Below are 14,952 nucleotides of genomic sequence, written 5' to 3'. Positions count from 1 at the left end.
GAACTTGGAAATGTCATTCCATTAGACATTGGCCTTAATTACAGACAAATACACTATTCTTACATCCTGGATTGATATTAACTAAATTTGAACATTGAGTTCCTGTGAGTTGGCATTTATTAGCAAACCTTTGAATATTTTTAATCCTCATAATTTATGTTGGTTCTAAACTCTATTAATAATATTCCAGCCATATTTGTTAATTTTTTTTCCAAACTATTTTTTAACTAGTATTTTTGTATTGTCAATGCAATGTAGTTTTTTTTCTACTGCATCCACAAAATTGAAAAAACCATGTATCAAAAGGTAGTTGGGTTGCGAATGACTCCAATGGAGAGCAAAGTGCAACATTCAAACAAAACAAGGCCCATGAATAACTAAAACCGATGAAAACTTGGAAAATGAATAAAAAAAAAGTATCACTTCTTCTTAGTCATAAAAATAATAAAAAACTAATAATATTTTTCAAATATACATATGATATAGCAGGTATTGTGATACAGGTACATTTACATATTGATTTGGTGGCTGAGAATTAAAATGATGCAGGAGCAAAGTTGGTCTGAACCGCAGAAAGAGGTCTAGCATGGAAAACCTTGACATGTATCCACTGGACAAGAAAACATAAAGGTTAGATATAGTGGCATTTTAATTAAATAACATTTTAGTGGCTGAGGTGGAATTTGGCAGCATTTGACAATTTCCAAATTGATGACCTTATAAAGCAAAGACATTTGAATCAACTCAAACTATCGAGTGAAGTCAGATCACCAGTTTCTCTCCTTTATATGTTGCCCAGCTTATGTTTAACTAAAAATACAACTCAAATAAAATTCCAATCAACATAAAAGCATTAACACTTCCACCCCACACCTCCTACCCAATCTCAATATAACTCCAAAATTCTCCATTAAAAATGATGCCCGTATCTTTTTATTAGGCCAAAAGTGAACTTGGCAAACTAAAAAATAAACTGATAATGTTTAGAAGATTGGTTTAGAAAGGATGGATCGAAAAAGATAATCTTATTTGGTTGTACCTAAAGCTTGAGTTTGGGTCTAAGCAGTCAATCAAATTTGCTAATGCATTATTTTATTGGTAATTAACTTAATATGACATGCCTAGAAACACATACTTGTTTCCACTCCACCAATCGTTGAAGGAAATCCATCACCTGCATGAAACAAATATATGAATAAATATATAAACAATCACATCTTTTGTGTATATGATACCATGGTGCAAAAATAGATCAAATAAGGAAATTAATCATATTATACTTGCCTTGTTAGGTTCTTGTAAAGAGTAGGATGCAGTAGTGTACTTTGGGAATTTCGAGACAAGAATTCCAAAACCTTGTCCTCTGTCTCTTAGTTTCTGATTATCAAAAGAAATTAACAACCACTAGTTAGTTAACATAGTTCAGATTATCCCAAAAATATACAAACCAATGTAATATATTAAATAACAAATGAAAGTAAATAGATTAAGATCATTGGATGCCATGAATGCATCTTCATCGGTTTTATCATCTCCAATGCTGTCATTTATAATGCTGTCATTTGTGTCAGATGAGATAATTTAGAATATGGGTTGAGGGAAAATGACTATGAACCCATAAGAATTATGAACAAGAAAAATAGAATCCAAAAGAAAAAGCAAGGAATAAACAAGAACGCTTATGAATGAGAAACTATATAAATCAACTACGATCATCTGGCCTATCCCCAGTTCACCATCATTCTTTATTCTCAGCTAGTTACTTTCAACTCCTCATGCACCTCTTTTTACCTACTTTGCTTTCCAAAAGAGATTTACATAACTACACTCCTCATTAAAACTCTGAAACTTGATCGGAATAATGGAAGAGAAGATTGTCGTGGGTGAGGGGCTTCCTGGAAACTACACAAAACAAGTGGACCAGGGCCTCAGCTTGGTGGTCGACGTGGTGGCGAACCACTTCACAACCATTTGATCTAAGAGTTAGCAAAATAAGTGATCTAGGGCGTGAGAAATGGGAAAATTGAAAATCAATTTTGAAAAACCAATTAGGTCATAAAGAAAACGAATAACAAATAGGACTCACGCTAAAACGTTGAATCTCACAGGCGTAGTCGCTGTCGAACACACTCAACTCCTTACTCTGAAAATCCTTTAAAAAAATCGATTCACCCTTCGCAGAAGCTTCATTTCTTCGAATGATCCGCTCCCACCGCAACTCTTCCCTGGCCGCGTACTCTCTCGTTCTCCGATCCCTCTCCGGCGCTGGCTTCTTCTTCGGCATCAACATTAAAATGAGAATCAAAATCAAAATCGAAAGGATTAGAAAATGATTTACCTCTGAAATTATTTGTAGTCTCGTGCCAGCAACAAAGAGTAATTTCTCTCTGAAACGAAATACTCCTCTCACACTAGAGTTTGTTCACAGCTGAAGAGAAAATAAACTTTTCAAAGTGTAGATTCTTAAAAACAAAATAAATAAAATATTTAGCGCGGTTTAATAAAAAACCCCTGATACTTACCAGAGGTTTGGGAAACCTCCATAAGCTGAGTGATTTACCGGAGGTTATTATAACCTCTACCAATAAACCTCTCCTAAAATCAATTATTTTTGTAGGGTCCTATATTGTGTTCATAATGAGATATAAAAAGAAATACAAAATAAAATATTTTGATCAGAATCAAACTTGCAGAAAGTCTTCTAATACGTACAGATATACACTTATAATTAATTTAAGATTTAGTAGCGAATTTTTTTATTATAAATTACAACTATATTTTAAAAAATAATTTTATTCAAGTCGGTAAAGTCATTATGAACTATAAATATCTTTCTATGAGGATTTATTAATAGGATATATTTTATGTTTACTTTATATTATACTCTAATAGAATTAATAGAGTTCAGTAAAAAAAAAAGTCAAAACTCTTTAAGCTCTGACATAGAAGTTGCGTTTGGTCCTTAATTATTACTTTAATTTGAGGGTATTTAGTCATGATTAATTGAATTACGATTTATTAGTTTGTTCACATGCTTATTTCTAGATTATTATCTAATATATATTAATTATTATTTTCTTATGAAAGAATATTTATAGATTTGTATAAGGTAAATACAATAATTTCTGATTGGACATATGAATAGAAATAACTTTAAATGATCAATTTTCAACCGTTTATTGCGCGTCCACTTCAAATCACGGTCTTAAATTTCCATTAGTGTATGAGACAAATGAAAGAAAAAAAATATGTTAAAATTGATATTTTCTGAAAAAAAAAATATAAATCAAGTAAATAAAATTCTTTAAATTATATATAAATTTATAATATGGTTATAATAGTAAAGAAATCCTTTTCATATAATATAATATATTACATATCAACGATCAAATATGTCAATTGTAGACTGCAATTGAGAGACTGCCATAATCAAACAAATTAAAGTAAATTTCTTTCTCCACCTCCTTATTTTCTTCACTTTCATAAATTTTTCAATTCCAAAATTGTTCTTAGACAAAAGTTACAAGGTTATTTTTTTTTTATTTTAAAATTATATAATATTATAGACCTTTTCAACGATTATATTCTAAATTTTAGAATTCAAAAAAGAAAAAAATACAATAATATACTTTTGTTTTTCAAATTTTAGAGTTTAAAAGATATTTTCAAACTAAAAAAATATATTTCAAATTTTAAAATTTAAAATATACACTACAAAAATTAATTAAATAATAATTAAATTTAGAGACTAAAAATAATTAGTCACTATATTAATTAAATTAAATACTAATTTTGAGACAAAAAATTATCGATATCTAATATTGTTTCTATTATTAATAAAATATTATTAATTAATTTTTAAATTGGTATTAAATTCCATATGAAATGTAAAATGTCTGTTTTATCTTTTTTAATTTTTTTAATATCCTAATTCTCTCCTAACCTTACACCACACATTCCCTTATTCTTTCTATTTTTAAAGGAGGCCTTTTTCGTCATTTTTCTTCTATTTAATGCATTTGTAATATAGAAATAATTTAGAAAGTTTGTAAAATTTGAATTAATTAGTTTGTGACCAGCTATATACGTGTACATCGTTAAATTTACGGCATATCTACGCGTAAACGTGTAGAAGATTTATATTACTGCACATTTAATTAGCGAGTATTAATGTTCATTCTTCAAGCATTTACATTTTATAATTTGAAGCAATATTCTTAATATAATATACTTTTAATATAAACCTTACCAAATTATGTGTATCGTGAAAATAAAAAAATAAAACAAATACTATGATTAATTATCATTATTATGAGTTTCTAAGTAAAACTATGATTAATAATTATCATTATTATTGTACTGTCTAGGTCGAAAGATCAACCGAAAGGTTGTACGAAAGTCTCAACCAAAGGTTAAATATAAAAAGTAAATAAGTAAAATTAAATTAGTGATTATAGCAAAGCCCATAAAATGAACCCAAATATACAGGTGTGTGTTTTCAAAATGTTAGGTGCAAAAAGAAAATGTTAGAGATCCCACATCGACTAGAGATTAGAGCCTTTCATTGTATATAAGTGGGTGCAAACCTCAATTCTATGAGCCAGTTTTATGGGGTTGAGTTAGGCTTAAAGTCCAATTCGTAATATGGTATCAGAGCCATTTCGAGCCTATCCTAGCGAGTATTTGTTGGCCTTATCAGGCCACCAACTCGAGAAGAAGACCAGGAATAAAATTCCCTACATGATTCTGGATCCAGATGCTTTGCGAGAGAAGAATGAAAAAGAATGGGGATATGAAATATTCAAATTTGTTAGCATCTTCTTTCTTATAAAAATCACAATCAATTTATTTTAATGTTTCAGTAACCAATTAACAACTATGTAAAGTGCAAGGTTTTTGTTGGTAATACATATCAATTGAAGCACTATGTGTGGTAAGATATAATACAAGGTAGCTGTATAAGTAAAACTGTTTTTATGTATATTACGGAATTTGGGTTTTTTCTTTTACAAGAGTTTAGTTTTTTTTATGAGCAAAGAATAAATAGAATAAAAAGAGATACTGTCCCAATCCTAATACAAAACTCTAAAATCAAGTTTCCTAGTACCTGTCAACTGTAAATCCGACTACAAGAGTTTAGTTCCTAACTTTGTGAAAGTAGTAAGATTAACGTAGATAGTACTTTTTCTGGAATATTTTATCAGATTTTTGTGGTGTTTGGAATGTTGGCAAATTTAATTTACTTTTTCTTATAAAAAAAAATCCTCCATGAAACAACATCATCTTCTTCTAGAAACAACAAGTAATATATTAGAATCTCTTTCTCAATTTTCTCATTTGTGAGTTACAGTATTTTTTTTCCAATAATAATTATAAGTGGTGGTAAGATGTGTGGTTGTGGAAGTTGGAAGGAAAGAAAGAAAGAAAGGTTAGTTTTTGTTTTGTATTTGAGAGTAAGTCAATGGTCATTGGCTTAGGGTTCTACCACTGCAACTATTCCACATTGGCTTCTACCACTGCAACTATTCCACATTGTCTTCTACTGTAAAGGACAAACCTTGCCATGTCAAAAAGTTTTCATCATAACAACATTATAAACTACTATCCATCTCCATTCATCCACCAAAAACCTACCTTGAAGAGATATCACAGTAGCAGCAGAGAAACATCTTCCCAAGCAATTACACGGTGTCTTTCTATTATGCCTTATTTTCATTCACTAACTTCAGATATATATATATATGTTTCTGCAGTGGTAGCTAGGGTATTGTTTTCTTTTTCTTAAATGCATGCATGCATGTTGTTCGTCTTCTCCCTTTTATGTTTCTTTTCTGATATCTTTTTATATGCTATAGTCATAATCTTCAGATTCCTGTTATTAAATGAAAGTACGTGTGAGTTTGACCAAGGTAGCGTGATTTATCACCTAAGCTTCACATATCCAATCTTAACTACTTCTGTCAGTAACATATGAGACCAAAAAAGTTACAAGTTGAGAGTAAGATTCACTACTTCTTCTGGTTTACAGTGATCAGTATGTTAATATATTTGAATATATATACTAATTTTTATACATGGTAATTAACCAATTAAAAAGATTATTCCTCAGTGATGCTGCTATTTTTTGTATGCTTATTTTTCTCTTTTTTTTGTAGCATATAGCAATCATTGCAGTTTTTGTGATAATATTCAGTCTTTTATGCTAACTGTTTTTTTTAAAATTAATTACAGATTTTATTTGAATTTAGGTTGATTGATGGGTGAATTAAGTAGTATTATTTGTATGATGCAGATTGCAGAATTAAACACGGAAAGAGAAATTAAAGCTAAAAAGTGTTTGTAATTACCTCAAAAGCTCAAACGTTGACTAGGTTGTCTAAGTCAATGTGGATCCCTTTCTACGTTGCTCTTTTAGCTGTTCTACTTTTTCATGCTCATGCTCATGCTCAACCAGGTTCGTTACACCAAAACACCAACCATTTATCATTATTTTCTGTGCTAAAATAATAGAAAAGAAGACAGACAAAAAGAGAAAAAGAATAAAAATAAAATTTGTTTAATTAAAAAAAATAAAAAATAATAAATTTTGTAAATCTCCATATTTACCAGTCGGATTAGTCCAAAGTATCATGAGGTGCACATTACTTAAGTAAACTCATGTTGGTTTAGTGACCTTTTATCCCTTCAAGCAAAGAAAGACTTCACTCACTTTCTCTTTGTAGCAAGTAATATATGCAATTTTATGTTTTAGGATTCATCAGCTTAGATTGCGGAGCTGAAGCAGGTGTCAACTACACTGAGCAATCACTAAGCATAAATTACGTTTCCGATGAAAATTTCATAAATACTGGTGTGAGAGGCAAAATATCATCTGAGATCAGCAGGCAGACTCAACAACAACTGAGGAGTCTGAGAAGCTTCCCGGAAGGAAAAAAGAACTGCTACAAAATAAACATTACAAGAGGCTCTAAGTATCTCATCCGCACCACTTTTCTGTATGGAAATTATGATGGCCGAAATATGCTACCACATTTTGATCTTCTTCTGGGAACTAATAATTGGGATACAATTGATATAAACAATGAATCCATTGCCCAATACAAGGAGATCATACATGTACCTTCACTGGATTATGTACAAATCTGTCTGGTTGACACAGGCCATGGCACACCATTCATAACAACCATAGAATTCAGGACTTTGAAAAATAATACATACGTCACTCCATATGGATCACTGAAACTTCACACTTACCCGCGTTACGATTTCGGTTCAGACATAAGATACAGGTGAAATCATAGTTATGGATCAAATTTGTTGCCTTATAAGATTGATTGATTCATTATTGGATTTATTCTGATTTTCTCACAGGTACCCGACTGATGTTTATGATCGTTTGTGGGACATCCTTGAACCCTTAGAAGATTGGACAAACCTAAGTGGTTCAATTTCTGATGATTCTTTAAATAAGGGCGATTACCAACTCGGAGCTACTATCATGAGGACCGCAATTACACCAAGAAATGCTAGTCATCCGTTGGTAATAAGGTGGGAGCCAGAAGATGAAACTGATGAATTCTATGTTTACATGCACTTCACAGAGATTCAAGAGTTAACAACCAATCAGACAAGACAATTCAACATCATGAGGAACGGTGAATTATGGATTCCAAATTTTTCTCCGCGATACCTGGCTGTCGACTCTTTAAATGTCAGTGGAAAAGAAATTAAATATTCCCTCGTGAGGACCGGAAATTCAACCCTGCCTCCCATCATCAGTGCCCTTGAAATTTACAGAGTAATAGACTTACAGAAACCTCAAACAGTCCAAGGAGATGGTATTTTTCATTTTTTAAATCCATTTATTTGGTTTTCACTATTGTACATGACCTTAACCCATCTTTTGCATTGAAAAAAAGTTGATGCCATTACAAGCATCAAGTTAGTTTATGGAGTGAAAAGAGATTGGCAAGGTGATCCATGCGCCCCTGCAGACTACTTGTGGGATGGATTGAACTGTACTTATGGCGACGATGAGGTCCCAAGAATCACAACTTTGTAAGTCTTTCTGCCCAAATTTCTATTATTGCTTTATAAAACTGAGATGATATTGTATATAAATATAACTATTGATTGAGCAAAACAGGAATTTATCTTCAAGTGGATTGTCAGGAAAGATAGACCCTTCAATCTCAAAGCTCACCATGTTGGAGAAGCTGTGAGTTTTTTGTTTTTTCTTTTATTTCACCCCATCCAGAAATACATGAGACCAGAAAAATCTCTTGTTTTAATTCTTTTTGTTCTTTCGTATGTACTTATTATGTATGAAGAATCGACATATCTTTTGCCACATGAGTCAAGATTTAAACATACTTAAAAAGCTAAATTGTTTGTGAAATTTGTAGGGATTTATCGAATAATAGCTTAAACGATGAGATTCCTGATTTTCTGTCTCAATTACAACACTTGAAGATCTTGTAAGTTACTTGCTCAATTACTTGAAACTATGTTATCCACTGCACCAGAAAAGAAAAAAGGAGTATTTATTCGTATTTTTGGCAGAAACTTAGAGAAGAATAACCTCTTCGGTTCAATTCCCTCGGCACTTGTTGAAAAATCTAAGGAAGGTTCTCTCACCCTAAGGTATATGAATCTTACTCAAACTACTGAAATTCATAACATGGTTGCTTAAAGTAACCACCATACACTACAAAAAAAAATCATGAAATAGAAACCAATTTTTAAAGACTAAAATAATTAGTTACAATATAAACTAAAATAGAGACCATTTTAGAAACTAACAAAAAAATTGGTTTCTAAATTAGTTTCTATTATTTTCTATTATTGTTAAATAGTTTCTAAATTGGTATCTAATTAGCAATTAAGATTTTAGATACCAATTATTTAGTTTCTAAATTTAGTCTCTAAAACCTTGGTTACTAATTAGATACCAATTTAGAAACTATTTAACAATAATAGAAAATAATAGAAACTAATTTAGAAACCAAATTTGTTTTTAGTTTCTAAAATGGTCTCTAATTTAGTTACTATTGCAACTAATTATTTTGGTCTCTAAAACTTGGTTTTTATTTCATGATTTTCTTGTAGTAATACGTGTTTGAAAGAGACATTATTCATTTGTATTTAACTTAATAAACTCAATAATCTTTTGGAAGTCTCAAATGAAATAAATTTTTAAACGCGCTCATTGATCAAACCAAACTTTTATATGAATCAGACCTTTAAAAAAAACTTGGTGAAGTCATAGATTAAAATTAGATATTATATTTTTAAGGGTGATCAAACTCAGATTTATCAGAGCCAGTCTTGACATGATTAATTTTCACTCTACTTGCAAGGTTGCTTAAACTTTTGAACATAAATCTTCCGTGATTTCCTTGCAGTTTGGGTCAAAATCCACATATATGTGAACATGGTGAATGCATAGACCACAGAAAGCACAGAAATAGCATTGTTATACCCTTGGTAGCATCAATCTGTGGGGGTTTGATCCTTCTGGTGACCGTGACAGCTATATTGTGGATCCTTAGGAGGAGGAGAAAATCAAAAGGTGATGCTACAATGATGAAATCATTCATAATTTTTTTATAATTTGCCAAACAAATTCAATCTTAACTGACAGTTTACAAACTATTGTACAATATCTAACAGCTTCGATGGTAGAAAAGGATCAAAGTGAGATATCCGAGCAGCACACAAAACAAGAGGGTTCATTACAGCAGTCTAAAAAACAAATATGTTCACACTCCGACATCTGTAAAATTACCAACAATTTCAATACAATTGTTGGTAAAGGAGGATTTGGAACAGTTTATCTGGGCTATATTTATGACATTCCAGTTGCTGTCAAAATTCTTTCCCCTTCATCATTCCGTGGTTATGAACAATTTCAAGCAGAGGTAAGTTTTAATGGCTTTGCACTTGGTTTTTGAGCTGACTAATTAGTATATATGGCTAAACATGGTAGTGGTTTGATTTTCAGGTTACACTTCTACTGAGAGTTCATCATAAAAATCTGACTTCCCTTATTGGTTATTGTGACGAAGGAAGCAATAAGAGTCTCATATATGAGTACATGGCCAATGGAAACTTACTGGAACATCTCTCTGGTTAGTTCCCAAATAAAATTAAGTTCTTGTTAAAAGTTTGTGCAAATCAATTTCCTAGTTAGTTTTGTATTCCAAAGTTCTGGATATGGAAATTTTCATATTGCTCAACTGTACAAATCGTATGAAAGTTACCGAGCTTGTTCTTGCAGGTAAACACAGTAAATCAAAATTCTTGAGCTGGGAAGACAGACTACGTATAGCAGTGGACGCAGCCTTGGGTAAGAAAGCAAACTTCAGATTATGCGTTTTGACAGTTTTGTTAATGTATTTTCCATAAATCTAATATAGGATTGGAGTATCTGCAAAATGGTTGCAAGCCACCTATAATACACCGAGACGTAAAATCTTCGAACATCTTGTTGAATGAACACTTCCAAGCGAAGTTATCTGATTTTGGTCTATCCAAAATTATCCCAGATGATGGGGGATCACATTTGTCAACTGTTGTTGCTGGAACTCCTGGTTACCTGGACCCTGAGTAAGAACTTGAATTACTGTCCATCCATTAATTTCTGAGATTTTGAGATATCACCACATACACTGGCAGAAAATATATTGAGTTTCATGATATGTCTTGCATTCATTGCAGCTATTACACAAACAATAGATTAACAGAGAAAAGTGATGTTTATAGCTTTGGAGTGGTTCTTCTGGAAATAATCACAGGCCAGCAAGTAATAGCAAGGAACGAAGAAAGGTGTCACATAATTGAATGGGTTAGATCCCTGGTTGCAATAGGGGATATCAAGGCCATTGTTGACTCAAGGTTAGAAGGAGATTTTGACATTAACTCAGCCTGGAAAGCCGTGGAAATAGCAATGGCTTGTGTTTCTCTACGTCCCAACCAAAGACCAATTATGAGTGTGATAGTGTTTGAACTAAAGGAGACCTTAGCAACTGAATTAGCTCGAACAAAACCTAACAGTAGTGCAGAGTCAATTGAACCGGTCAATCTGGATTTCAGCGCCCAACTCATACCTCTCGCTAGGTAAAATAACTTGATAAAGTGTGTTCGATGATGAAAAAAAAGAGTGAATGAAATGAATAAGCAACGCACACAACAACTTTTACTCTCTTCCTACCTTTGTGCAGAGATATTTGTATAAATGCCTCATTCACTCACTTGTTTGAATCTATGTTGTTGAGGGCCACATGGATGATTTGAGAAAAACCAGTGTTATTATTATATTTCTTTTTCCTTAAATGCTTTGATATTGTGAAGAATACTTTTTTTTTTATCAGTAAAGAATGAAATTAAATTAAGAGGGATACAAAAGGGGTATCCCAACCCTTTTACATAAACCAAATCACATTAAGAATCTCCAAGAATAAAGAGATGAACAAACACCCCAGAAGCAATAGATAGATAATGTTTGCTGCATAAGCTAGACATCCTATTCCAGCTAGCACCGTGCTCGTATAAGAACTGCACTGCAGCTACAAAACAATCAAAATACACCAAAATATTGGTTATCTCCACCACCTCATTGACATTCCTTCTTCCCAGCTTGCAGTGGCACGATTGTAGCACTTGTCACAGAATTAATCACTTCAATGCAGCAACTTCCATTCGTTCCTTTTTGGACTTTGGCTTCCCCCTGTTTGCTCCTTTTAAGCTCACTTTTTTCAGAAACCAACTTCCTACTTGCCAGGGTCCATCTCGCACTTAGATTGGTTGGGGTTTACAACTTCGACTTACATCCCCCAACATGTCTAAATCCCCACCACAACCTCTACTGCTACCACCCACATGTGAGACCACTAGTTGATCAGCAAACACACTTAGGGATTTCCACAACAACCAAAACACCACATAAAAATACAGTTTTTGTTTCCTGCAAAAAGAACCCTGAACCAGCATACACCCTACCTCTATTGGTCTGTTATAAGACACATCAAAACAGAATCCTCCATCATGTCCTTAACATTCCTTTTGACTCCCTTGCATACAAGCACATATGACCTTTTCATCTTGCACCAGCTGCAAGCCGTGACAGACCCACCAACCCTTCCAACCAACTATAAATTCAGTATAGGCCGTAGTCTTAAAACTCTTGGCATTTGGGAGTCCTAATTATAACTTCTAATGCAAAGCATTGGATTAAGAATCCAGTCTACGAAAGAATAAGTAAAGGAATGCACCTTGTGCTTCATCCAAAGCCAGGATTTGAGTTGAGCCTTCTGAAACAGCTCCTCCGCAACTACTAGCCCTTTTTTGAATACAATCAAGTTCCTTTGGTTCCAGATACACCTAATAACATATGCCCAAACACCTTTCCATACTAGGTTTTGCTTCCATAAAAACTCATAAAGTGCAGATTTAAATCATTCTGTTGAACAGAAGAGATACCTATCCATTTGAAGCACAAAGACCATACCCATTGTGCGTATTTACACTCCAAGAAGATATGTTGACAAGACTCCTCCTTAAGCTGACACATTGCACATAACGTAGATTCCATCATCACCCCTCTCCTACTCAAACTCACCCTTGTTGGGATTCTATCCAGCAGCACTCTCCAAGCTGTCACGATCACATTTGGGAATGCCTTAGTCTTCCAAAGAAAATTAAACACATCGGATTGGGTTCCACGAGACTGCTTGGCAAGGCACTCATAAGAAGAATTCACAGAAAAAAAGGCTTGGTTCTTCTTTCCCCCACACCTGCACATCCACATCATTCCTTCTCATTTGTGCCCCTGATAGCAGTGTAAAGAGGTCTGCTTCCAGTGATGATTCCCACTCAAATCTGGCACGCCTCCATGTCAGCCTCCATCTCCAATCCGAATTAATACACACGCCAACTTCACCCACTGTTTGCCCCTAGTTTAAGGATAGGGAGAACAGTCTAGGAAACAAGGATTTGAGATCAGAGCTCCCAACCCACACCTCCTCCCAGAACTTTACTTTGTCTCCACACCCTAGTTTCCAGCTTAGTTCTTCTTGAAACCATCCTTTTCCTCCTCCCTCCTTGCACACTTTATAGAGATCTTTCCACCACCAAGATTGGAGTTTGGCTAGTGAATGGACGCTTCCAGGCTCCAACCCATACTTTGAGTCCAATAACTCCTTCCACCTTCCCTCCTCTTGAGAGATACAGCGTTTAACTTTCGTATTTCTCTTAAACCCAATCCTCCATCCTCTTTAGGTTTGCACACATCTTCCCAACTAACCCAACAAATTGGCTTGCTTTCTTTCCCCCAACCCCACAAGAATCTCCTTTGGATAGAGGTAATCCTCTTACAGACTGAGTCAGGGGCTTTGAAAAGGGAGAGATAATACAGAGGTATAGCAGATATGACAGAGTTGATAAGACAAATTCTCTCTGCCATGGATAAAAATCTCTCTTTCTACACACTGAGCTTCACTTTTAACTTGTTAACGACCGGATCCCAGAACTGCTTCTTCCTGGGGTTACCTCCTACTTCAAGGCCCAGATATTTAAACAATACTCCCATTTGTTTGCAGTTCAACGTCTTTGTATAACATGCTACATCACTACTTTGAACATTGATGCCTGCAAGCTTTGACTTATGGAAGTTGATCTTCAACCCTGAGGCTAATTCAAACCCCCTTAGAATGGCCTTCAAGGTTACCACGTTGTTGAAGGAGTCTTCACATAGAAAAATAGTGTCATCCGCAAACTGGAGGATGCACACCTCAATCTCCTTCCTTCCAAACTTGAGGCCCGTCAGTAAAGTGGTTTTGTTAGCACTTCTAACTATCCCAGCAAGGCCTTCAGCTACAACTAGGAAAAGGAAGGGTGCAAGTGGGTCTCCTTGCCTTAACCCTCTAGTCGGCTTGAATTCCTCCGTAGGGCTCCCATTGACTAACACAGACACAGTGGCGGATTCCAGACATCCTTTAATCCATGCGATCCAGAGGTTGTGAAACCCCATCCTGGATAGCATATCATATAAGAACGCCCATCTAACCGAGTCATATGCTTTTTCGAAGTCCACTTTTAAGCACAACCCTCTTCTCCCACTTCTCATTAAATCCTCAACAACTTCATTGGCCATAAGAACACTGTCTAAGATCCCTCTTCCTTTCACAAAGGCTGATTGTCATTCATCTATCAAAGAGGGCAACACCTTCTTCATTCTACTAGCTAAAACCTTCGAAATAATCTTGTACATAGCTCCAACTAATGAGATGGGTCTATATTGCTCGAGCTTGGACGGGTCCCTAACTTTAGGAACCAAAGCTATGAAAGAGGCGTTACAGCCCTTAGGGATACATCCCGTCTCATGAAACAGGGACAACGCTGCCACAAAATCTTCTTTTAGCAACTCCCAATTCTTTTTGATGAAGTTGAAGTTATAACCATCTGGGCCCGAACTTTTTGTACCTTCACACTGCCACACTGCATCCCTAATCTCTTTCTCAGAGAAAGATGATAGGAGACCCTCGTTATCAGTCGGAGATAGCGACTTGAATTCAACTTCATCCAGTCTTACCCCTAAATCTTTCGTTGCTTTGAATCTAGCTTTGAAAAGCTTCTTTGCTTAGTGCTTGGCTCCTCACACCAATGGTCCCCACCTAGATGCCCTTCACTTCGTTTATATATATTGTATAAAATTGGTATGATTGTATAACGTGGTTGTTTACAAATATGATATGATCATGAAGGATTAATGTCTCAGTGCATTAAAGAAGAGAAAAATTCACAACATCCACGATCAAGTTGATTAAGCCTGGATCATAGTACCTCATTCAGTAACAACAAATATTTCAAATAGAGAAGAAATGGAAACCATAGGGAGAGAGAGGAACAGAGGAGAAAATAGAAGAATCACACCACACAATAATCCCTCTTAGA

At 34.2% G+C, this 14,952-nt stretch overlaps 2 protein-coding genes across 5 annotated transcripts; one reads left to right on the top strand and one right to left on the bottom strand.

Annotated features, from left to right (window-relative positions):
• Positions 1-402: 402 nt before the first annotated feature.
• On the bottom strand, positions 403-2,612 carry LOC137835903 (probable trehalose-phosphate phosphatase 1). 4 transcript variants are annotated; one of them, XR_011085169.1, is made up of 6 exons: positions 2,523-2,608; positions 2,339-2,428; positions 2,087-2,272; positions 1,285-1,377; positions 1,136-1,174; positions 403-610 (listed from the first exon to the last, which is right to left on the bottom strand). XR_011085169.1 is itself a non-coding variant. In XM_068644645.1 (5 exons), the coding sequence occupies exons 2-5, from the start codon at positions 2,288-2,290 to the stop codon at positions 536-538; spliced, it is 411 nt and encodes a 136-aa protein (XP_068500746.1). In that variant the 5' UTR covers positions 2,291-2,428; positions 2,523-2,612; the 3' UTR covers positions 403-535. The 4 variants fall into 4 exon arrangements, 2 of the variants coding, with proteins under 2 accessions (XP_068500746.1, XP_068500744.1); XR_011085168.1 differs by lacking the exon at positions 2,523-2,608 and having other exon boundaries at positions 2,339-2,470; XM_068644645.1 differs by having other exon boundaries at positions 2,087-2,428; positions 2,523-2,612.
• A 3,005-nt stretch (positions 2,613-5,617) lies between these two features.
• LOC137835900 (LRR receptor-like serine/threonine-protein kinase IOS1) lies at positions 5,618-11,332 on the top strand. Its single transcript, XM_068644639.1, has 14 exons — positions 5,618-5,688; positions 6,293-6,454; positions 6,752-7,289; positions 7,372-7,838; positions 7,920-8,058; positions 8,147-8,218; positions 8,406-8,477; positions 8,563-8,643; positions 9,405-9,571; positions 9,673-9,920; positions 10,004-10,130; positions 10,280-10,348; positions 10,419-10,608; positions 10,720-11,332. Exons 2-14 carry the CDS (start codon positions 6,385-6,387, stop codon positions 11,120-11,122), a joined length of 2,643 nt encoding a protein of 880 aa, XP_068500740.1. The 5' UTR covers positions 5,618-5,688; positions 6,293-6,384; the 3' UTR covers positions 11,123-11,332.
• The last annotated feature ends 3,620 nt before the right edge of the window (positions 11,333-14,952 follow it).

This window comes from Phaseolus vulgaris, chromosome 5 (genome assembly GCF_000499845.2).
Source record: "Phaseolus vulgaris cultivar G19833 chromosome 5, P. vulgaris v2.0, whole genome shotgun sequence".
Classification (NCBI taxonomy): Eukaryota; Viridiplantae; Streptophyta; class Magnoliopsida; order Fabales; family Fabaceae; genus Phaseolus; species Phaseolus vulgaris.
This window is presented reverse-complemented; position numbering and strand designations above follow the sequence as displayed.